The 25,291-nt window shown below is 27.0% G+C and overlaps 2 protein-coding genes across 2 annotated transcripts; one reads left to right on the top strand and one right to left on the bottom strand.

Moving 5' to 3' along the window:
• Positions 1 to 5,841: 5,841 nt before the first annotated feature.
• On the top strand, positions 5,842 to 9,738 carry LOC114173814 (serine/threonine-protein phosphatase PP2A catalytic subunit). Its single transcript, XM_028058440.1, has 6 exons — positions 5,842 to 6,384; positions 7,637 to 7,751; positions 8,435 to 8,543; positions 8,619 to 8,696; positions 8,991 to 9,182; positions 9,267 to 9,738. Exons 1-6 carry the CDS (start codon positions 6,132 to 6,134, stop codon positions 9,438 to 9,440), a joined length of 921 nt encoding a protein of 306 aa, XP_027914241.1. The 5' UTR covers positions 5,842 to 6,131; the 3' UTR covers positions 9,441 to 9,738.
• A 4,521-nt stretch (positions 9,739 to 14,259) lies between these two features.
• On the bottom strand, positions 14,260 to 16,528 carry LOC114168723. Its single transcript, XM_028053637.1, has 4 exons — positions 16,325 to 16,528; positions 16,041 to 16,185; positions 15,006 to 15,314; positions 14,260 to 14,560 (listed from the first exon to the last, which is right to left on the bottom strand). Exons 1-4 carry the CDS (start codon positions 16,408 to 16,410, stop codon positions 14,444 to 14,446), a joined length of 657 nt encoding a protein of 218 aa, XP_027909438.1. The 5' UTR covers positions 16,411 to 16,528; the 3' UTR covers positions 14,260 to 14,443.
• Positions 16,529 to 25,291: the final 8,763 nt, after the last annotated feature.

The following is a 25,291-nucleotide window of genomic DNA, read 5'->3' on the forward strand; positions in this document are numbered from 1 at the left end:
ATTTTAATCTTTTATAAAATTTTATTAAAAATTTGTATACTTCCTTGAGGAAAAAAGAATTAAATTCAATCTAACAATCGAAAATAAATAAAATTTAACATAAGGACCAAAATGAAAATAAATAAAAATAAAGAGATAAATTGATATTTTCTTACGAAATGGAACCAAAACATAATGTAACCTTACAAATTAAAGCTTTAATATTTAATTTGTAAATTTTACTTTGTAACTTCATATCATGTTTTATTTTTTTTATGAAGTGTTATTTGGAAATTTTAGGTACAAAAATGGATTCATTATGTGATGCAGACATTGTCTCAATTGGAGTTTTGTAAATAAAATTATAAACAATTTAAATTTTTGGTATAATTAATGATTTGGTCCCTAATTTTTTAGTTTAGTTTATTTTGATCCTCATATTATTGATTGGTTTAATTTAGTACCCTAATTATTTAAAATGGTTCAATTTGATCATTTCTTAGAGTTAACACCACATGTGTCAAGTTGTGAAATTTTTAAATTTTTTAAATTTTTTTAAATTTTAATTTTTTTTCTAAAAACTTATAATCTGACACTTGTCACGTAACAGTTTATAGTTATGACACGTGACAATGGTAATAATTGTTTTCAATTTAGTCCTTTATTTAAATTTTTTATTCAATTTAGTACTCTTATTTTTTAAAATGATTCAATAATACGAGGACTAAATTAAAGTAAACTAAAAAATTAGGAACCAAATTGATAATTATTCCTAAATTTTTCTATTTCGATATAAAATAGGTTGTGGATTCATTGTCATGTTACGATTTTCAATACATAGTTAATTATGTATTGTATGGATATGTTGATATGTAAGGTCTGAAAAACATAAGTTAGACGTTGGTGAATTTTTATATTTGAACAATGAGAATTAGTGTTTTTGGCTGAATTTGGGGATGGACGATCTCCAATAATTGTCATTTTAATGTTGAAAATAATATCGTTATTATTGTGACTATTTTCTATGATGTTTGTAATCTTTGGAAAAATACATGAAATATTATGCCATCAAAATTTTCATTGTGAAAAATTATAGCTTATATGGATTAATTAGGTACTAAAATTTGAATACGTGTAATAGCGTGGATCTGTGAGATTAAATGGTAACAAATTTAATTAAATGGATGTGTATTACGGAAATATAGTGATTTACATAATTATTTTCTATATATATGCATCTTATGTAAAATATTGTAAAAAAGTACCATCTAAGTTTTAATCTAAAGTTATTTACTATCTATTTAAGTCTGAATAACTTGACTTTTTTTCAATTGTATGTTATTCATAAATATAAATTAAAATCCATTAATAATTTAATCAAATCATATTAATTTCTTTGTATTTGTTATATTAAAATGTTCTTCTTCGATATAGTTGGTATAAATTCACAACCAGCATGATTCAACACCTTTGACTCTATTTTATCTCTTACTTTAACTAATATATTTCCAAATGTCCTTTCAAATATTTATGTTTTTTTTTTTTGTAATAATAGTCTTTTATATCCATGATAGTATAATTAATGTAGATATTTTGTCTAATTAAAATTTTATCTTTTCCGAGACCACGCAAGCATTGTAGGCTAGCCACCAACCACGCAAGATCAAATCAAAACAATTAAACCAAGTCAAGTCAAATATTTTTTTCTTCAATAATGTTGACTTATTCCACATAATTTATCAAGTTGTTTAAGAAAATAATTTTGAAGACATGTTTGATATTTAAGAGACTAACTTAATGACAATATTTAAAGAACTTAGGTAACAATAATAATAATAATAATGGGTGAAACTTCGCAAAATTTGAAAACTTTCATAGCAAATTTGTAATTTATCCAAGCCTAGGCTTCTTCTGCTCAGATCAAAGTGCAAAGGCCCAAGCCCATTTCGAAGCTTCAATTAAAATAACATTGTTCTAGTTTAACTAAAGTTTTGACCTTAAAACATTAATAAAATAAATTCTTTTAAGCAAAAATAAGTTTCAAGCTACCAAATGTATTTAAAACTATTAATTTATCCATCAGAAGTGAACATATTTAATTGTATAAAAACATAATGTCTATTTTTTCGTTTTATAATATTAAAATTAAATTCATTACAACATTATACTTGTTCGTTACTTTATTAATAAAGAAATAAATTAAACATAAGGAAACACATAGACAATACACTTATGTCTTCGAGTACATTTACACTCTCCAAATAGTAATTTAACTCAAATCTTACAACGCTCTTGTTACAAGAGTATTAAGAAATAAGAAAAGTCAAATATAAACTTGAAGTGTCTTTGACTCGGGGCAAGAAACATCATGGACTTAGAGTTCATTATAAAGTCACTAACACTCACTTTCTTGGTTGTCCTAGACGATGTAAGACTTTTCAAGACATGTTATTTTTATCAGTCCAACAATACTTAACGTTGATTTAATAAAATTAAATACTTAAAAATAAAATTAAATATTTCTCAAATTTTCTAAAATATGATAAGAGAACAAAATTAGCGATATGTGTAAAAGGATATTCACAAATTATCTTTTAAATGACATTCTTTTAAAATTTTAATTTTTAATATTTAAAAAATCACCATGTAGTAATAATCTCCACAATGAGTTTAATCACAAGTTACTCTCACACTACCTGGTTCTCATGATCCAACGAGACATGTTTATTTTTATGAGTTTAATTGATACATAAAAGATACATGTATGTTTAATACATGTCTTATCTTTATTTTTGTGATCTTAATGATATTTAAACTTTTATTCATGCCTTGATCAAACTTTTGTTTTTCATTTAAGATTTTGGATAAATAGCTACACATAAATTATTTATGTTAAACATTGAATTGTCTGCAATACATAAATATTAAGTCTATCCTTAAATTTGAAAAGAAAAAAAATCAATTTATAACACTTTTATGTTGTTTTTATTTTATGTACATGTTTGATTATAGTGCATTATAAGTCATTGCTTTTATTTTATGTATTTTGGAGATCAATGTTTAAAATTTTACTAAATTTAACAGAATTTAATCTACAAGTATTGATAGATTATGAAAAATGTTGTTTTCAATTGTTAAAACCTTACCTTGTGAAAATCACATTGCATGAGATTGATGGTGATGGAGATTAAAATGTATGTAGTTATGAATCAAATTTTGATAATTACATGTTAGACGAAGAGTATGAAAAAAAACTTATAAGTTATTGCAATTTGCTCAACAAAATGGAAACCTTATTTTATTCATGTGCTATTGTTTGAATAAAAGGCATCATGAACTTTAGGAGATATTTAACCACTTGGAAATTATCAAGACTTATACAATATAGATATGACACAAAAAATATTACAATACTATTAAGAATCCAAATGTGAATCTAAGTCTTGTATTAAGTAAAGATGAGAAAGTTGGGTATCTTAAAAGTAGAAGACTCATAAATTTAATTATCTTTAAGGTTTTAGGTTGGGAGTGATACCAATATCTTATATGAGTTAGAAATGATATCAATCTTTTATATGAGTTCGACTCTCTCTCATAAATATTATGTCTTCCTAGTGAAAATTCATCCATTTAAAAAAAAAATATTGATGAAGTATGGATAATCATTTAAGAAAATTATAAATGATGCCGAAAGAAAACCATTTGAAATTCTTATGATAAGGTGAGGTTTAATTTAGACTGACCAGTGCATACGGATGCACCGACTTTACAAGAGTGTCAACACTTTTAAATTATTTATTTTAAAAGTAAGAACATGTACATTAGGTTTACAAAAATTGTAAGAATTGTTCAATAAAATGTTTCAAGTAACATGCTAGCTAATATAATTATTGGACGAAATAAATATTATATCTTATTAGCATGCACTACAAGAAGATAACATAAGTTTTAGTGAATATGAATTATATAAAAATGAGTTTACAACATTGAATATGAGTTGTTACATTTAAAAAATAAAAATAATGCAGGTAATGGTGAAGAAAAAAAAATAGATGGTCCCTTTGGTGAGGTTTACTATGTAACAATACTCAAGTTTTAAAAAGATTATTCTTGTATTGTAAAAGATGCAAGTAACCTAATGTCATGAGTGACATGTCTTAATAGGCAATAATGGATTTAAAAAAAAAATAAAATTTTTAGGTGCCAAAGTTTTTGTTTAAGTGTATACAAATTTTGAAGGCGTCGAATATACATAATCTATTAAAATTAAAAAAAAATCGCTTATACAATACAATCAATAATATATTGGAGTTGGTTTAAAAATAATTTATGAAAAATTAAATTTGATTAAACACACTTCTTCATTTAAAATAAATTAAAGTGAATTGAATAATAAAAAATAATTATAAAAGTTGAATTAAATATAAAACAATAACACTTAATTTTTATATTGACATGTAGTAATGTTACATAATGTCACGTAATATGATACTAACCTCATATATGGATAATTTTTTTTAATTTGAAAAAAAAAGAGGATATGTCACATAATCTATAACAATATATAAAGAGGACTCCCTCTTTTATGTTCAGGTCTCAAAATATCAATTTTACTCTTTAAAATATAATTATTTATTAAATTTTTGAAAATTGTCTGTTTCTTTTACAAACTTTTTTATAAAATCGTCTATTTTTGTTCTTCTTTTTTTCTCTATTTATCAACATTTATTTTCTCATCTTTTCTGATATATTTCACTTTATTTTTAATAAATATAATTTTATTTTATATATTAACTTAATAATATTACATTATCATCACATACTAATATAATATCACATATATTTAAAAAATGTGTACATACAAGTGCGATAATACATGTGTGTACGCTAGTATATATTTAATGTTGTTGGTATAATATTAATAAAAATATCTAATTGCATTAATTTTTTAAAACATAAAATTTAATAACGATTAAAAAAAATTAAAAGGCCACCTTAAACTATTTTAAGAAATTTGTGATCAAAATAACTAATTGAATAGGGATAAAATAAGCAAAATAAAAGCCAAAATAAGTTAGGTTTACGTTTAATATATTATATTTAAAGATAGACAAATTCCAATAAAAAGATATATAAATTATTTGAACGGAACCGTGGCAAGCAAAATTTAATGTCAAATTAATACTTATTTTATTTTAGTGTAACGGACATTAATCTATATTTGGGTTGTAATGCCAAGAGTACATTTTTTTTAGTACAATAAATAACTTTTATCCCTTTTTTTAATTCATACCAACTATACAGTCAAACATAAGTTCGACCAACTTAAATGCTCAATTGGAATAATTATAAGTTAAGAAAATAAAATTTTAAAAAAAAAATTAAAACAGAAAAATAAACCATATACATCAGACAATAAAAATAAAAACACAACGTATGTATACAGTTAATCATTGAAAAACATTTATGTATAATAAATGAATTATTTTTTGTGATAATTATTTTAAAAATATAGTCTTGAATCAGTTATATTATACTTTTTTATATCAAACCATTAAACTTTGAAACAAATAGAGACAGCTCCTTTAAAAATAATGCACACACGCTTTCAATAATTAATTTTTCAAAATTTGATGTCATTTCATTTGCGTTTGAATTTCATTTTGTTAGGTTCTATTCTGGATAGCAGGCTCCCCCACCTTCGCGGCAATTTCCCTTCCTCTCTCTCCCATTCACGGATTATTAATTAAATAAATTAAAAGCAAATAACATAATAAAAAAACTAAAAAAGTGTTATTTTTTGTTTCTTACAATTTTCTTTTTTAGGTCTCCATTGATTGCTTATTGTTTTTTCTGTTTTGCACACATAAAATTGAAAAAAGAAATCTGAGGGAAACAAAGAAGAAAAGAAAAAGACAGAAACAAACACAGAGGGCGGAACCAAATGAAATGATTGAGAGGAGAGCGAAGAAAAAGAGCCAAACACCATCGCCCACAAAACGGTTCGTTTTGCCTTCCTCGCTTCGCATCGGAACCCTCCCTTTCGCGAGGATCCTCCGGTCGTCGTTGCCGGCTATCCGGTCGGACTAGCCCGAACCGAACACCACTGATCTGTTAGGAACTTCGGATCTCGGATCTGACCGACCGAAACGATGCCGTCTCACGCGGATCTGGACCGGCAGATCGAGCATCTCATGGAGTGCAAGCCTCTGTCGGAGCTGGAGGTGAAGGCGCTTTGCGATCAGGCCAGGGCGATTCTCGTCGAAGAGTGGAACGTTCAACCGGTGAAGTGTCCCGTCACCGTGTGCGGTGACATTCACGGCCAGTTTTATGATCTCATCGAGCTTTTTCGGATAGGAGGAAGCGCTCCCGATACCAACTACCTTTTCATGGGCGATTATGTAGGTGAGTTTCCTCTTCTGAGATTCTCTTTATTTTTTTATTAATTAATTTCGTGAGCTGAAATACATGTAGGCAGGGCTTATTTTTTCGTTATAGCGTGAAATGCTCTATGATGTGTTGTAATTGAATTTATTACGTATCGTGGTGTTGGATTTCGAGAATGAAATTTTTGTTTTTGATTTCATGTTACGATGCTTCTATCTTCTATCGTGCTTTTGACGCCGATTTTATCTTTTAGAGAGAGTAGCGTTTTTTTTTTTAGATTTTTAGCTGGTTGTATCTGTTTGAAAGTTAACTGCTACGGATTGATTGCTTGGTTGGGGTAATTTGAAATTTAAGTAGTTGTTCGTCACGTATATATTTTTTGGGATGTGGTGTCATCAACTAGTTGGAATCGGTTGTTTCAAAGGTTTTCCCGTGATGTCATAGTTGTTAGATTTCTAAATGGTTAATGTTTGACTTATATAAATTGTGAAATGCACTTGATTATTTGTTTGTCTGGGTTTTGTGTGGTGTTGTGTTACATTGATTCCGCTGTTGAATCTATATAAATATTGAGTTTTAAGTTTCGTATTTTGGTTATGCTCTAAATTAGTATTTTTTGAAAGTAGAATTGTTAGATGAAGCTTGTTGTTCTCCTGGCCGCTTCCTGTTTTTCTGATGGAGTGAATGCCAAGTGATGCAATTTTGCTAATTCTGGGTTTGTAATTAGAGGTGTAGTTATTGTTGTTACGGGGTTTGGTGTTTGTTACAGTGTTGAGTAGGTTGGTGCAACTGAATGCAGTGTTGCGGTGTTGGTGTAAGCACTAAATATTGAATAAATTCTTGATACTTCATGTCAGAATAGTGTTGACATAACGGGCAAATTGTTTATATAACTGTTGGTGGACAATTAAAATTGAATTTTGTATGATTATGAAAGGGTTTTATAGCAGTGAGTCAACCAGAATTGAAGGTCCATAATGTCTTTAATTAGCCCGTCCTTTAACAACATTTGCTGGGAACATAAAAACTATCAGAAGTGATTGATCTGTTTGTATCAAGGTATAAACAGCGGTTGGTGTTATAATATGGAAGGATATGATGCTTGACACTTCAATATTAGAGGATGCTACAGTTGCAGATATAAAAGGCTGCCAACTATGGCAATTATCATCTTTTATTTTTTTCCTCATGCTGCTTTTAATGATGTTCGGATAAGACTTTGTATATGTCGGCACTTTTCATGATTATGATACTGGCATAATTTATGCAGATCGTGGCTACTATTCAGTGGAGACTGTTACACTTTTGGTGGCCTTGAAAGTCCGTTATAGAGATAGAATTACAATCCTTAGGGGAAATCATGAGAGTCGTCAAATCACTCAAGTGTAAGAACATTTTTTTCACTTCATGTGTTTGCCATAAAGCTTATTGTAATTTATGTATGTATATGTGTCATGTTTAAGCAACAATTTAGTATATATCCTGCTTACTGTTTGAGAATAAGTTAAGGGTGTGCAGTCCTGACTATTCATCGATTTTATGAGAAATTGCTCATGGGCTTCACGTACCTCAATATTCACTGATGTATTATGACATTATGGCATTTTTTTGTGATAATATTATGGCATCTTTTTGTGTGATAATATTATGACATTTTTTTCTACAAATGATTTAGAATGCAAATAGATGTATTTTGTTGCTGCTGAATCTCTGTAGTCTATAATTCTGATTGCATATGGTAGTATTATAGTCTTTTTTACCATATAGAAACAGCTGTGAAGCATATGGTGAGTGGATGAGAAAATTATACTCAAATTGAAGTGGATCTTGTAAATGGATACAGTGGATTGTTTAAATGAAATGTTACAGCTAGTTTGTAACTTACATCTGAAGGAATGAGTAGAGATGAATTACACCGTTTTATGCCTGTAAAATGCATATTTATGAGTGGTTTGTGAATTGATTTGATAGTGGAAAAAATCTCTTGAGCACAAGAAATACTTGCAATTTTACTCTAAAAATAGTTTATTTATTAACCTCTTTGTCTGTATCTTTCACATGTTTTCAGGTATGGGTTCTACGATGAATGTTTGAGAAAATATGGAAATGCTAATGTCTGGAAATTCTTTACCGACTTGTTTGATTATTTGCCTTTGACTGCCCTTATTGAGAGTCAGGTTTGAGTTAAATATGTTGCAGAATATTTTTTTTGAGAACCTTATGCGGGTGTCTAACATCCATTTACATTACAGATTTTCTGCTTGCATGGAGGTCTCTCACCATCTTTGGATACACTGGATAATATCCGGGCGTTGGATCGCATACAGGAGGTTTGTTCTTTTAAATTGTTATTACAAACTGTTGCATTCTGGATTGATTTGTGTGGAGAACATTTTATGCAAAACATGTTAAAAATCTTTCTGAAATATGGTTTGAGAAGTACTTTAAATTGTTTAGTGTTGAAATTAAACAACGTAGTTTGTATCTCTTGTTTTTCATTGGAAATGTCTCAATTTAAGCATGTCTTTTTGGAATCTCATTTCTGTATTTGTCTTGTCTAAACTGCACCAAGAAAATTAATTAGATTTCTTGCCTGACAAGTGAGAACTGTAACCGCAATGTAGGTTCCACACGAAGGACCAATGTGTGACCTATTGTGGTCTGATCCAGATGATCGCTGTGGTTGGGGAATATCTCCACGTGGTGCAGGATATACATTTGGACAGGACATAGCTACTCAGTTCAATCATACCAATGGTCTCTCCCTGATATCTAGAGCTCACCAGCTTGTGATGGAAGGATACAATTGGTGCCAGGTGACTGACTGATCTAATATTTTGATTCAGGATACCCTTTACATTTCTCTTTATTGATGACTATTATTTGGATGACTCTTTAAGGACAAGAATGTGGTGACTGTTTTTAGTGCACCTAATTATTGTTACCGATGTGGGAACATGGCTGCCATACTGGAAATTGGAGAGAATATGGATCAGAATTTTCTGCAGTTTGATCCAGCTCCCAGACAAATTGAGCCTGATACTACACGAAAGACTCCAGATTATTTTTTGTAACTTCATATATCCCTTTGTTTGTAGTTACTGCTTTCTGCTGTCACTGTAGATGTGTCTTTAAGGAGAGAGGAGTTTCACTCTTTAAGTGGACGGTTATCATCAACATAATTCTTTCTTTTGGAGTTTGTCTGCTGTTGCCGCTGCTGCCGTCTTATTTCGTCAAAGAAACAAATAGAATTGACACAATTGGTGTTGTATATTTTTATAGGAGGAAGCGGCAATAACATGGTATATTCTGTGCTGTATTTTTTTTTTAAATTAATTCTCAAGTTAGAGAGCAGATTTTTTTGAGTACTGACCATCATGTTCCTTTAAGACTGTTTGATGGTGACAACTGCAGGTGTTCAATTTTTTTACATAATCCACTCATAATGTGATATAACAGGGGTAGAGGGTTGAGTGGAAATGATTGCTTGGACACCAGGAATAGGAGGTTTTGTGGGTTTTTCCTTTAACACATTCTATTAATTAATAGTTATAAAAACATTGCTTTATTCTTATTTTCTATTTTTAAGATTTCATGGAGAAATTTCTTTCTTAACAAAATCTTAAGAATAAGAAACAGAATAAGTGATGTTTTCTGTAATTGTTAGACGGGAACATTCACTAAAAGTAAAAGTGAAAATAAATCATACCTAAAGGACTTGTTAGTAAATCTTGTTTGTTCACTGAAAATATAAAATGACCATTGACTCAAACCATATGTATATAATCTTTGCATTTTTACATTTTGTACTGTTTGATTGTTATCTGTACATGTTTTGATTTGATTTATTTAAAATTTTCATTTATAAAGCGAATAATTATTTTTAAGCGTTAGTAGTTCATTTTTGCACTTTGTTTTTGTGTTTGTTAAATTTTGATAGATGTCATAAAGTTATGAGTGAAATTGATTTAACAAACATGAGATTTTTCAATTGCGTAATATTTAATAAATTTTAGTCATATTCAAAAGTGGTTTTTTTTTTTCTCTCCGAGAATAGTAAAGTCAATTTTTCCGGCAGTATTATGATATTTGAGAAGTGACTTCTAATGTGTACCAATTTTGTTTTCTTTATAACTAACAATTTAGAGGGTGTGATAGGATCCGAATCTAGTAGGGATGTCACACTATTATGTCCATTTAATCATAATTATAAAATTCTAACTGTATGATTATATTTCAAATTTTAATATGTACACGTTTACTTACTTATTCGTTGTTATTTAAACTTATTTTTTATTAGTTGTTATTTAATTTTTTATTTACGAATTTGTGTTATTATTATTTTTTGAATATTAGTTATTTTACTTCAATTTATGAAATTTCAATAACAAACTTATAATATGTTGAAACTTATTTATTCTTTTATATGTTCTTATGATAAAAATATAAATTAAAGTTAAATTTGTCAATTATATTATATATATATATATATTAATATATTGTATTTAATATAAGTTATATCAAATTTATGGATGTCATTGGTCCCAATGTTGATCCATTGAACTATAATTTCAACTACGGAATTTTGCAAAGTTATAATTATAATTTAAGAAAATGTTCAGAACAGAAAATTGATCAGAACTGCAGAAAGCCATTAAATAAACTGGATTATTAAAGTTGTTTCTATGACAGTAATGCCCTTTCTCTCTCCTCGGTCCAATCACTTTAAAATTGAAAGAGAATAAGTTAAACACGGTACTTCTTAAAATATTGGTATAAATACACATTTGGTACCCAAATTTTTTCGAAAAATTCAATATGGTACCCGAATTTTAGGAATGTTCAATTTGGTACCCAATTTTCTAAAGAGATTCAATTTGGTCCTCTCCGTTAAATTGAAGTTAACACCGTGTCCGTACAGGACACGTGTCAAGCCATGAAATTTTTTTTTTTTTTAATTTTTTTTCCAAAAAAATTAATTTTTTTTCAAAGAATTTAAAAACTGCCACGCGTCAGTTTTTCATCGTGCCACGTGGCAGCTTACAATCATGACACGTGGCAATGTAATAGCTGTTTTCAATTTAGTACCCCAATTTAAATTTTTGGTTCAATTTAATACCCCGATTTTTTAAAATCATCCAATTTCATCATTTTCCATTTGAGACCAAATTAGTAAATAAGCTTAATTACAACTTATATATACATGTTACAATAACTTTTTCCAATATATACATCAAATCATTTCACCTAAATACTTAAATTATTTTATTTTTTACATTTTAACCTTTGTAATTTTTTATACATGAAATTTTTTACACTTGTAAAAAATCAAATAATTTGAATATTTAGGTGTAGTGATTTGATGTATAAATTCAAAACAATTATTTTAACATGTTTATATAAGTTATAATTAAGCTTATTTACTAATTTGGTCTCAAATAGGAAAGGACGAAATTGGATCATTTTAAAAAATTTGGGTACTAAATTGAACCAAAAATTTAAATTAGGGTACTAAATTGAAAATAACTATTACACTGTCACATGTCATGATTGTAAGCTGTCACGTGGCACGATGATAAACTGACACGTGGCAGTTTTTAAATTTTTTGAAAAAAAAATTAATTTATCTGAAAAAAAAATAAAAAAAAAAAATAAAATTTTCATGGCTTGACACGTGTCCTGTACGGACACGGTGTTAACTCCAACTTAACGGAGAAGACCAAATTGAATCTCTTTAGAAAATTGGGGTACCAAATTGAACATTCCTAAAGTTCGAGTACCAAATTAAACTTTTCGAAAAAGTTTGGATACTAAATGTGTATTTATACCTAAAATATTCAAATATATTATCAGTTTTTTTATTTGGTAAAATGCTATTTATTTTAAGTTTTTACTTTTCAATTTTTTCATTGAAAATTCAATAAATATCAATTTCGTAAAATGAGGACTAATAAATTTAAGATCTTAAAAGTTAAAATGCCAGGAAAATATTTAAAATTGAAATACAATTTGGAGAAATTCATTTAAAAGTTTATCCACCATCTCTATTTTATTTTTTCTTTAGACTTTATTTAGAATGTCTGACAACTTTGGTCGCGCACTTCTCGCAGCATTGATTTCATTCATGGTTTTTTGTATTTTTTTAATAAATTTTAACTTTCAATAGAAAGGATTTGAAAAGTAAATAATGATACACATGTATTTATCTATTATAAATTTGTTGCTTAATTTTGTATACTTTTAAGTATACATCAAGTGTTAGATGTACTTTTTTAGTATAAAATTACTTTCTTAAAAAATATTTTAGAAAATATATTCCTGTTACATGAATAAAAAACTTATTAACTTCCATCATAATTTTAACAACAATGATTTTCAACTAGGAATTATGACAAAATGCAAGAGTTAGAGTTTGATTATATTTTTTATTTTTTAAATATTTTTTATCAAATTTATTTTATTAGGTAAAAATTCATTTTTATTCTTATTAAATATTAACTTTTTATAAAAAATAAAAGATCACAATAAATAACATGATATTTAATATTAAATTTTTTTGTCTAGTATTGGATGTCAAGTGTCAAGTAGCAACGAATAAAAGTCAAATTATTACAAAATATATATATAAAAACTATTAAATGTGTATGTTATGAAATTAAAAAAAAAAAGTCAATATAAATCTTATAAATTATGATAAAAACAAATTTTACTTTTTTATCCAATTTAAAAAATTAGACATTATACTTATACATGTCCTGAACTAATGCAAGGAGTTCTCTCAAAATCGAAACGTAGAGTTGTCAGAATGGGTTGGAACTTGCAAGCTAGTCCCGCTCACCACAGGTTCGAACTGGGTTACGTTAAAATCTTTTTACAAATTTTAATACAAGTTGATTTTTGACCTGTCTCACCTAGAATCCGGTTCATCCAAGTTGAATCCGTAGTGAGCCGATTAGCTCACCAACCCACAAATAAAGGGTCACATAAGTATTTTTTATTAAGTTGAGCTTTATATTTGGATCATGTTATGTTATTTTTTTTAGTCAATACATAGATAATTTGTATTTTTATAATTTTGATTTGTATTTAGATTGTATTAAAGTTTATTTGGGTTTTATTTAGAATTATAATTAGTTTTGACTAAAATAAATAAATAAATAATATATTTTTTTTAATTAAGTAAGCCCGTGAACGAACTCATTTAACCCACCAACCCATAGTAGACCAGGTCGGGTTGAATTTTTTTTGACTCGCTAATAAATGAGTCTGATTGGGTTGCCTCACTAAGTGATCATAATGGATCGAGCTGAGTTAGACCGAATTACCCATTTTGACAGCTCTATCAAAATAAATTCATTTATCGTCCTTGTTTTCAGCTAGTTAATGATGTAAAGTTTATTACACTAATCATGCATAAAAATTAAAATTATTAATGTTTAACTATTATTTTTGTTATGACAACTTGTAATTGAATTATAATATTTTAACTAATGCAAAAACTGATCATTCAAAATTTGGTAGATTAAATTAAAATTACCACTCCAATTTTTAAAATTAATATTTTAAACATCATAAATCAATGTTTTTAACTCACTTTGCTAGGATAGATCAATTATCCGATCCATTCTAACAAAGGATCAATCCAAAACGGTTTAGCTGACTCCTTTTACTACCTCTACTATTTCCTACACAAAAGGAATAAGTTTTAATAGATCAGAGATGAAATTTAAAAAACAAAGTATATTTCTTAATTTGATACAATGCACTAATATTAAAATTTTAAATTTAAATCGGAATCAACTAAATCTCGATAATAACATTTAAGAATAAAATATATATATATATATATATATATATATATATATATATTACTGGATACAAGAAAAATATTGCTGACCAGTGTGGAAAAATATCCTAAAAATACTCTGTTCCAATAAATTAGCCTCAAAATGCAATGAATAATAGCGTGGTCCATCCATGAGTTGATAAGTTCAAAGAAACAGAAGACAAGTAAAACTACACTACATTAAATCATTACAATTACAATCAATATGTCACCATTCATTAGTCTTCATTTTCAAAATCGAGAGTTGTTTTGACCTCTTCCAGCCACATAACCAGACATGGATGCTGCTTTCCTTTTTCTTAGGTATATGATTGAGCCACTGATTAGTAACAAAAATATTACCACCCCCTGTACCAAGTTTTCCACACAATCACATCAATATTTTAACACAACCTTGTTTATCATACCTAGTTCAATAATGTAACGGTTCCACAAAAATCATGTATACACAAACTCATGTTCAAAACTTCATTATTCTGTATAATGCTCATTCACGAACAATATGATGCACTCTCAGTCTCCTTATAATGCCAAAACAATTTACCCAAAACAGACCTTAATGATGTTGTTGAAAACAGAAAGCTTTTCCAGCAGATCAGATCAAGATAATAGTGATTTTTTTTCTTTTTAATTTATTTCTCATGACAACAAAAGTTAATCCTCTAAGGTGGATATATTAGTTCAACAGAATAAAGTGCACACCATATCAGTTCATTTTTTCCAATCAACAAAGTTCCTAAGCTAAGCTACTAATCTACTTCAAGAAAAGAGTGAGCTAAAAGCTTAAGATTACCTCAAAATTAAGCACTGACAACTTCTCTTCATTAACTGGGGTTATACAGCTTCTATAAGTGATGTAAGCCTGGGAACTATTATCTGAAGACGATGAGTCTTCTGCTAATCTTCTATCTGATTGTGAATGAGTATACTCTCTAGTAACATATGACACTTTCTGAGATTCTGCAGTACCATCACCAATTTCTAAAGAAGATCGACCTTTTCGAGACTTTGTTTTCTTTGCATCCTTTGTTGAATCTTTGATTTCTACACATTTGAATGGGATTCTGTAGCCAGTCTCACTGCAGCGATATTTGCTGTCACCCTACAACTCCCCAATAAAAGCTTGCAGATAAAAATAAAGAGGCCATGAAAAACAACTAAGCAAATAACATCTAATGTAGGTCACATCAAGTAAGAAAGACCGAGCAAACTTGCAACGAAAAGCTAACGACCAATTCCAAACATACACATAAAAAGAGGTTTCAATCTTTAAATCACTTCACAAAACTTCTCATGGATTAGGAAAACTTGATATTAAGAACTTGAATCTTATTTCAGGCGATAATGGAAGTATGTGACAATAAATTAACATTAAGAACACGAACCCATTCATTCTCTAGCCCTTTCGCATCACATCAACATTTATGTTCAAAATCAAGTCCTTGTTGTGAACAAGCCTATACAAAGATATATAATCTACTCAAATCCATTATGTTATAGTAATCCTAAATCAACAAATAACTTAGTGGAATACACCAAAAACTGCATTTGGATCAGTATACATAGGCTATTCATATATATTGCATCAACCTTAATCTCATTAATAAAGCTTGACGATCTAGCTAGTTGCAAAATGAAAACGACTACACTTATACACCGTTCAATTCTCTATCAACAATCAAATACTATATACCCTAAACCCAGAAATGACAATAAATAAAATCAAATACTCAGAGTGAAACCCCTATTTATGAGAAACTCCGGTTATCTTAGAGCAATTGCAAACTAGAATAAGATCACACCCCAATTTGCGAGGGAAAAAGAGAACCTTCTCAGAGTAGAGGCAGGGGACACAGGGGCCCGAAGGAGCACATTCAAAGGTAACATTAGTTCCTGAGGGCTTTTCTTTGAAACTCAAAAGAACTCTGCGCCCAATTCGGTTTCTATGTTGAGGTTCTTCGCTGTCCCAATCCCTGCCCAGTTCAAACAACGCACAAAAGATTCCAACTTTAAGAGAAACTAGATCAAAGCAATTTTATGGATCACCAATCAGGAACTCAAAATGCGAACTTTATACAAAACCATGGATGCAGAGAAGAGAGTGAAGCTTACGTTTGTTGCCCTAAAGCGGGAAAGGGAGAAATGGCGCAGAAGAAGAGAAAGATTGGAAGAAACAATTTGGGATTTGCAAAATTCATTGCTTACTCTGTGTCTTTCTTTCCCCTTCTCTCTTTCCCTGAATATGAATGAAACCTGGTATGAACCAAATCTGTTTTATTCATTAATATTAGAGTTGTGATAGGTTAACAGTTTCTAATATGAAGTCCAAATCATTCTTAATCAGAAATTCAGTTAAGTATTTACTTAGATGAAGCTTTTATTTTATATTTTCTTGTTGTTTTTATTTGTTGAATCACTACACATTCAAATAAACTCGTTATAATTTCCTTTAGTTTAATTATTCTCTCTATTTTTTTATAGTACTCATATAACTACTTCATAATAATTAACAAAATTATGTTTATATTATTGTTTGGGTTAAATATGTTTTTATCTTTTAATTTTAAGAATGAATTTTAAAATTAGTCAATTTTAAAATTTTGGATTAATTTAGTCTATCATCTTTCTAATTACGTAGATATAATTATTTTAATCAAATTTTTTTGTTAAGTTTATGATATTTCGTACCCATTCTAGGATTGTATTTGAGTTGTTTATACTATTTCACACATTTTTGCTTTAATGTTAAGTCAAATACTATTATGAAATGTATTTAAAATGTCAGGTAAACTTAACAAAATTTGATTAAAATAACTAAATTTATGTATTTCAAAATATAAAAGATTAAATTGATTCAAAATTTTGAAATAAACTAATTTCAAAATTCATTGAAAATTAATAAATAAAAACATATTTAATCCTTATTTTTTTAATATTGCCTGCGAGACATATTTTTATTCATTTTTAGATATTTTTTAATATCTCTCATTGTTAATAAATTTATTATGTTCATGTAAAATAATCACAACAAAGTTCCTGAAATATTTTTATAGTTAAATTTCCAAAATACATAAGATACTAATATATTATTTATTGAACCAAAAAATGCACCCATAACAAAGATATTTTTTTGTAAAAATTGTTGATACAAAAATATTATGTGTTGAACCTTATAAAAAAAGATCAAACATAATTTTTAATTTGAGTTTACAATAAAGAGCAAAATGAGTAATAAATTTGAATGAAAACTTTACCACTTATAATTCCTTAGCAGATTTTTTTTCCTTGAAAGAGAAGTTTAGTGATTCTGGAAGAGTTATGAAGGTTCCCCTGGAAATATCTAAGTACCTTCACAGCTTTGTCTGAGAACTGTTCACAATCAACAATATTCGGAGGTGACAGAAGAAAATTGTGGAGTGTAGAAAAAAAAATCTTAAGCCAACATGGAGCTTACAAGTTTATATCGGCATATGGATATTGTGTGTTTTAAATTGAAAGCCCTTTTCAATTGGGCCAAAGTAATAAGCCCATCTAAAAAATAAGTGTTACTTATAACCAAGAAAGAGTGTTAAAAGAAACTATTTCAAACTGAAATATTAAAAAATTGAATGAAATTCGACTAAAAAAACGTAAAAAATTTGCCAAATGCAGACTGTACTATATATTAATTTCAATAAAAAATATTACAAAAGTATATATATTTTCATATTTGAGTTTTAAACAAAATGTTACTAACACGCAGATAACAATATTATTCATTCATGTAACACTATATAATCGTTAGGTTATATACAGTAATAAAAAATATTAGATTACATAATTTTTTCTTTTGCAAATTTGTTAATAAAATTTGTAAGAATTTTTTTTCTGTTATTATTTCTAATAATTTTAATTGACAGATAATATTTTGGTGAATAATTATTTTTTATAAAATTATAAAATTCGTATGTATTTTTTATCTAATTTATTGTAGAAAGTATTTTATAAAAAATATTTTGTAAAAAAGTTAACAGTAATTTTTTGCAAAAGAATTTTCATAGCAAAATTTATAAGTACTTTTTATAAAAAAAAAAATGAAAATAAAATTAATAAAAAATATAAGTTTTTTTAATAATGATAAATAAGTTTGATGCTTTACAATTACGTTGGAACATTGTTTCTAATGAAACAGATTCCTATGTTTAAGTTTTTTGCAAATGTTCCCTTTGATTGTACCAAACAAAAAGACAGCCTGTCTTTATTGGATCTAAATCAACTCTGTCACATTTATTTGTGTCTTAGTTGTATTTCGCTAATGAAATTGACATATAAATTAAAAAAAATATTTATTTATTTTTAATTTTATCTATACTCTTTTTTTCAAAGAAAAGTTATATAACTAGTTAATTTTGTAGGAAAACAGTCTTATGATAATCAATAGAGTAAAAATTGTATTCGTTAAAAAATAGAAAAAATAAATAAATTTACACACACACACATATATATATATATATATATATATATATTATATTTCATGTCTCAATTTTTATTGGATAGACACAAGAAACAGACAAATAAATCTTATACATAATTTGGTTCGGGTCGTGGCATACAGATTTTATATATATTTGTTAGAGTTAGAGAACAAAGGTTAAGAAAAATACATGCATATTTTATTATTATTTTTGTAATTATAATATCATTTTCATTGTAGTCATTTTATTATTATCATTATTTAATTATTTTAATTATTAGCATCATTACGAATATAATTATTAATATCATTATTATTTTCATTACTATGACACCAATTATTGTTATTTAGTCAACAAACAATAGATATAATATTAGATATGCTTATTTCTCTTATTCTTATTTTATAATGTTCTTCTCGTGACGCCTATGTCATTTGTTACTTTTACCATCAAACCAGCACTAAGTACGATAAGTACAAGAACGCAAACTCTTTGTTTTTATTACCTTTTCTTGTTTTTAATCATAAGATAAAATTATATCTTAACTAAAGTAATAAAATTAAAGAGTTAAATATGATTTTAGTTTTTGTAAAATTGAAATTCATTTTTGTTTGAAATTTGATTTATTTTAAATTTATAACTTTAAAAAAGAATTGATATAATCATTTTGATCAAAATGTGCTAATTCTTTTAAATGTTAAAATGATTATCGAAATTGGCATTTAATTTAAAATATGTCAAACGGTATAAACAATTTAAACGTCAATTCAAAACGTCATTTGACACATCAAAAATATTTAATGAAATCGAGTTAGAAGAACAATATTCATTTATTTTCAAAATATGAGATCAAATTGTATAAAAGTCTTGATGATGGACGAGTTCTAATTTCACGTTAAAACTTAAATATTAAAAACATATTTAACTTTAATGTTAAGAAAATGAATTTTTAACATAATTTAACTCTATAAAATCAATTTATACCATAATATTTATATACACTTATATATTATAAATTGACTTTATTTCTAATATAGAACATCCAACTTCCAATGTTAGAATGAGTTAATGTAGCTTGTTTTAAAAATCATGTGTATGTTAAGCTTAATTTGATTTAGTTTTTCTCTCAAAATACTTAAAAAAAAAGGTATATAGTTACTTCCCCCTCAACAAAGGTGAATTTTCATTAGGGTTGGGAAAGCAAAGACGCAGCTTGTGTGATGGAAATGGAAAATGATTGAAAAGGCAATGTAGATGTTAAAGTGTTTACACCCAAAATCAAAATATCCGAACCACACTGTTTGAAATCACGCTCAAAACAACACACAGTACAGATTCTGACGCACACTTTAGCCCAAAAGGGTTGGCTTTATCTGTAGTGGATGAAAAGGTTGAAAGAAAAAAAAAACTGTGATAAAACGAAATGAAAGTAGAAAAAGGTAAAAATAGAAGATAGAAAGATAGGTAGAATAGAAGTTTGGCCACAAATTGAGTGTTTTGTGGATTGGTGCAGTTGCCATGTGCATTTGGTTTGATGAATGTAGGAAAAACAAAGACAGCTCAAGAACTTGAAGCAGAGGGAATCAATGCTTCCACTCTCTCTCCAACACAACAACACTTTTTCTATCTTCTATTGCAACACTTCCTTCTATTTTCTTTTAACCTAATTTCTTCAACATCAATTTGGGCACCCTTCAATTAAGGATGTTCATTTCTTGCAACATTAATGTCTGATAGTTCTATATGAAAATTTTTGTGGTGTTTCCTTATATCAAATATAAATTTATTAAATTTTTACTTATGAGATATTCAATTTGTGATTACATGAGTTAAATATGTTTTTCTTTCTAAATTATTATTAAATCTTTTGTTTTATTTTAAATTAAGTTGTAAAATTACATTTTATGAATCATCCAAACAATTTGGTATTATTTTATTGTGAAGAAGTCTTGTCAGAATAACACGACACGATTTTAGTACGTTATATTTTTAAGTTAAATTTGTGTGAAGATGACACAACTTTATATTTCAGTGTTGATAAAAATTGTGTCATTTTGACACAATTTCATTTTAAAATATTTTAAATTAAAGTTATGTCACACTAACACGACTTTAATTTTAAAAATATTTTGCATTAAAATCGAGTTACCTTAGCATGACATATTCTCAATAAAATCATACCACCTTGAGATTATTTTGCCCTCCATGGATAATGATATTTTGATTCACTTTTTTTGACTTATCTTTAACCCACTATTCCAATTATCCTTAAATTATCTATTTGTATTTTTTGTAATAGTGTGATGTGATAATTTAAAGGTGATTGAATCGGTGAATTAAAAGTGAATCAAAATATCATCTGACCATTATGTTTCCAAACATGTTTGTTATTCATATATGAAGAATGTTTTGAAGAGCTATTAATTTCCTTTTGAATCCTTCCGTTTGCAAACCTTACACTAGTGATATATAAAGTATTTAAATTCTCATCCTAGTCATCTATTTGAATTTCTTGCATGCTAATACATAATCATTTACAAGAAAAATACTTGGTATAGGTTCCACATCTATTGTTGTGGCTACAAAATAGGACAAGAAAGTCTATAAGAGATAGCATTGTTGTTAGTGGCAATTGGCAAATGTCATGAACATGTTATATGTCAGAAGCTATGTTTCACTACAAAACTGGCACCACAAGATGGAACCCCCATGTGGCCAAATATAACTTAACTTGGCAACAACACTTTTCAACAAGACACAAACATCACACAACACAACACAAAAAGGACACGTAGATTCCTACCTAATCAACCTACACAAGTTGAAGGTACCAAACTTTGTGACACCAAGTAAACCATATCAGTGTCTATGTTGAGAACTATACCAACAAAATTTACGGAAAGATTCGAAAAGATTTTCATACTACTTAGGGTACAGCCAAACAACAACGTGCATGTACATATGTATGTACAATTTTCTTTAATTTTCATTTTTTGTTGCATCAATTGGTGTGTAATTCAAGAACTTAGAGTCTTTCGCACCCAATAAAGAAATATTCCCACTCTACAATGTATCAACCTATGGTTCATGCACATCATTATGATAAAACATTGTTAAAGTTTATATATATTATAAAAAGGAAATTACTCTACCATTCAAAAGAGACCTAATGGTAATTTTGAGGTCTTAAAAGGGTAAACTCTTACGTTTTATATGTGTAATATGGTAAAAATTTAAATGTAAATCTCCTTTTTACGTTGAATAAAAATAAATAAATTAAATTATATATGAAGAAAAGACATTTAAACTCGTTATTTTTAATGACTAAACCTTTCTTCAAACAAATGTTTTAAGAATTACAAAATTAATACTTCACATGATAATATATACACACAAAAAGGACAACAAGAAAATTTTGTAACTGTGAAAAAGATTTGTTCATATTTCTAAGAAACAATAAATATTTTTTTATAAACTCTTTAAACAAAAATATTATTTTTTTCACATAAATTTGTTTTTGCGTTAAAATAACTTTGATGTCTATTGTTGATCTCTTTAATGATTTCTTTCTTGTGAGGTATTGTTTTGTTCACAATATACTGTTTGGAACGTGATTTTGATACGTTAATAAAAAATGTATCACGTGACAATAGTAAAAAATAAGTTTTAATATTTAAGAATCAACTTTCCTAACGTTACTTAATTAACTAAAGATAATTATTTTAAATAATATATTAATATAATATTCATTTGTTTTAAAAATTATATTTAGTTGTTGAATCTTTAAAATATTAACTTTCTAACTATTTTAATTTTCATGTAACATGTCACTGTGAATAAAGTGTTTATATACCTTCACTTCATATACCTAAATATTTGAATAGAAAGTTCATAATATAAATTTATTTAAATTCCCCACGCCGTAATAATGTTTATAAAGTTACGATATTATTACTCTTTAAATTTAATAAAGTCAAAATGAAGTAAAAAATATGTTACATAAATAATTTAAAATTAAATTCCTTTTCAACAAAAAACGTTTGCTTCATTTTTTGTAATTTTTTATCTCGATTTTTAAATGATTTATTTTCTTAGGAACGCTAGTCTCATCTCAGTTATCTATTTAACAAGTTTACTTTTTGAAATCTATATCAGATATTATTAATTACAAATTTCAAATTATTTTCACAACCTTATCATACTTAAACTTCGTTTTTTTTTTTTACTTTTATTTTCCTCTTTAGATTATTTTCTGAGCTTTATCTTTTTTTTTTACTGTGTCAATTTTTTTTAGTATTATCATATATCAGATTCGTATGTAGAAGATACAAAGATGATTTAAAGAAATTATATTGTTGCAACTTTCTTTGAAAGCAACAATTGGGATTTCTTTAATCAAGTGTAATCACAAAACAATATAATACTTTTTTTGTATTATGTTTCTATCAATTAAACATTTTATATTTCGTTGACAGATATGTTTTTTGACTAATGCCATTACTTTCTTAAATTAATTTTCAACTTAGATAGAACCAACTTTTCAATATTAGCGGTGAACTTTGGAGCACACAAATCCAACAAATCAAATGCCATGTGTGAAGGTCAATGTTACATTACGTATCTAAATGATTAATATATTAAACTCAAAATTAAATGATTAAGATATCGTTTAAATTTGATATTTAGTGAAAAAAAATTGTTAAACTATTAGTTGTCCATATTGTTAAATTAGTTTAAAAAAAACTTGTCACATCACCGAAGTTCGTTCTTATATCTTTTTAGTATACAAAATTTATTTAAGCTTTTTCTTCTTAATTATATGGACACGGTGCTCAATGTAAAAGAAATGTAATCTCTTTTTTGACTGTTTTTTTTTTTTTTGGTTTGTCATATTAAAAGGTAACATGAAATACAGTATGAATATTATTGTTTCAGATTTGACAGAAAATGTTGACCCAAGTCTTCCACTACAAATTTGCATAAGATAACAATTAGGAAAGAAATCAATTATTTGGATAGGTGATTATAAGAGGAAAAAATATATTAAAAAGTTTGTTCATTTGTTTTTATTTGTTATACTGCATAAAAATATTTAATAGTAAAATAATTATACTGACACACACTTTTCCCTCTTTTTTTTAGTCCTCTCATCTTAACCAATATATTATTGATTTAAATACAACTAATTTCCAATTGTAGTTACTCAAATTAAGTGAAATGTATGGTCTAGTATTTTTTTTCCAAGTATATATGATCTAATTTTTATTTATAATTTATACTAAAAATATTAATTCCACGAGTAAAAGTTTCATATCATTATAAAACCTACATATATTGATGATGAATATATAATTAAAACTGAGTAGTTAGTTAAGTTTTGCTTTATAAATGCATGTGCATATGTTATAACTATCAAAAAACTAAAAAATCTTAGCATTTGTTTTTGGATGAGTAAAAGAAAATAAGGAATGAAAAAAAAATATTGTTTTTAAGTGAAAAAACATAAAAAAGGAAAAAAGGTAAGTAGAAAATTTATAAATGTATATGATTTGAAGAAAAAAAATAGAAATGAACATATTGTCTTTAGATTCAAATTTATGTTAAATATCAATACTTAAATCATCTCTACTATAAAAATAATTATGAACTTTTAACCTACACAAATGATTAATTATATAGAATGAGTCATGTTAAAACTGTTACTGATATTAGAAACCAGGTAATCGATTAACTGAAAAAAAATTAACCATTTATATCTTTTGAAAAAAAAATTATAAAAAATTGAAAAATATACCAATAATGTGATTTCCCCCCCAAAAAATAGTATTTACCTTGAAAAAACATTTTTTTTCTTGTGATTTCACTCATTACCCTCAAGAGTTCTCTTCTCTGACCAAACATGAAAAGTATTCTCTTCCGCTTTATAAACAAGACAACCACGAACAAAGACTACTAATCTATAATAATAAAGGTGAATGACACATTATTCCTTACACCTTTATTCTATAATACAAGCAGTGACAAATTTACATGGCTCTCGGTGCCTTTATCTTTTAATTTTTTTAAAAAGTTATTTCAATATAATTATTAAGTCTTGCCATTTTAAGTTTACAACATTAAAATCAAAGAAAGGTGATAAGTTATTCAACAAATATTGAATCATAACCTTGACCATATTGTTGATTAAAAATATAATTAAGAGTATCATGCATTCATTTTTAATTTTATCTTTTATACAATACTACATGTACAATTCTTATGCATTAGTAATTATATTTAAGTTTGGAAGAACCTTCCCATAATAGGGGATTAACATTTTCAAGATAAGACAAGTAAATCATTTGAAGAAGAGTACTTGTATATAAGATATAATTAAACAGACTTTATTTAACTCATATCAAGTTGAACAATGGATTAATATTAAAGATTATAATAGAGGTCCTTCACAGCATCATCTCTCATTTTAGCAACACCTTTTTTTGCTGCCTAATTTTTATGCCGTTCCGTGGCTAAACTTGGTGTAGTTAAAAGTAGAATTGGTGAATTAGCAAAAATAGTGAGAGTCAGTGAAGACACGAAGCCGAAGAGAGAGAAAGCAATAAAAGTTAGTAAGAAAACATGGTGA

This window comes from Vigna unguiculata, chromosome 2 (assembly GCF_004118075.2).
Source record: "Vigna unguiculata cultivar IT97K-499-35 chromosome 2, ASM411807v1, whole genome shotgun sequence".
Lineage (NCBI taxonomy): Eukaryota > Viridiplantae > Streptophyta > Magnoliopsida > Fabales > Fabaceae > Vigna > Vigna unguiculata.

Bases quoted from the DNA above. Each gene is read 5' to 3' on its own strand.
- LOC114173814 (XM_028058440.1), top strand. From the start codon at position 6,132: ATGCCGTCTCACGCGGATCTGGACCGGCAGATCGAGCATCTCATGGAG. The intron at 6,385-7,636 runs GTGAGTTTCCTC...TAATTTATGCAG, and splicing joins TTTCATGGGCGATTATGTAG to ATCGTGGCTACTATTCAGTG. The intron at 8,697-8,990 runs GTTTGTTCTTTT...ACCGCAATGTAG, and splicing joins CGTTGGATCGCATACAGGAG to GTTCCACACGAAGGACCAAT.
- LOC114168723 (XM_028053637.1), bottom strand. From the start codon at position 16,410: ATGAATTTTGCAAATCCCAAATTGTTTCTTCCAATCTTTCTCTTCTTC. The intron at 16,186-16,324 runs GTAAGCTTCACT...TGAACTGGGCAG, and splicing joins CCCGCTTTAGGGCAACAAAC to GGATTGGGACAGCGAAGAAC. The intron at 15,315-16,040 runs GTTCTCTTTTTC...GGGGAGTTGTAG, and splicing joins CCTGCCTCTACTCTGAGAAG to GGTGACAGCAAATATCGCTG.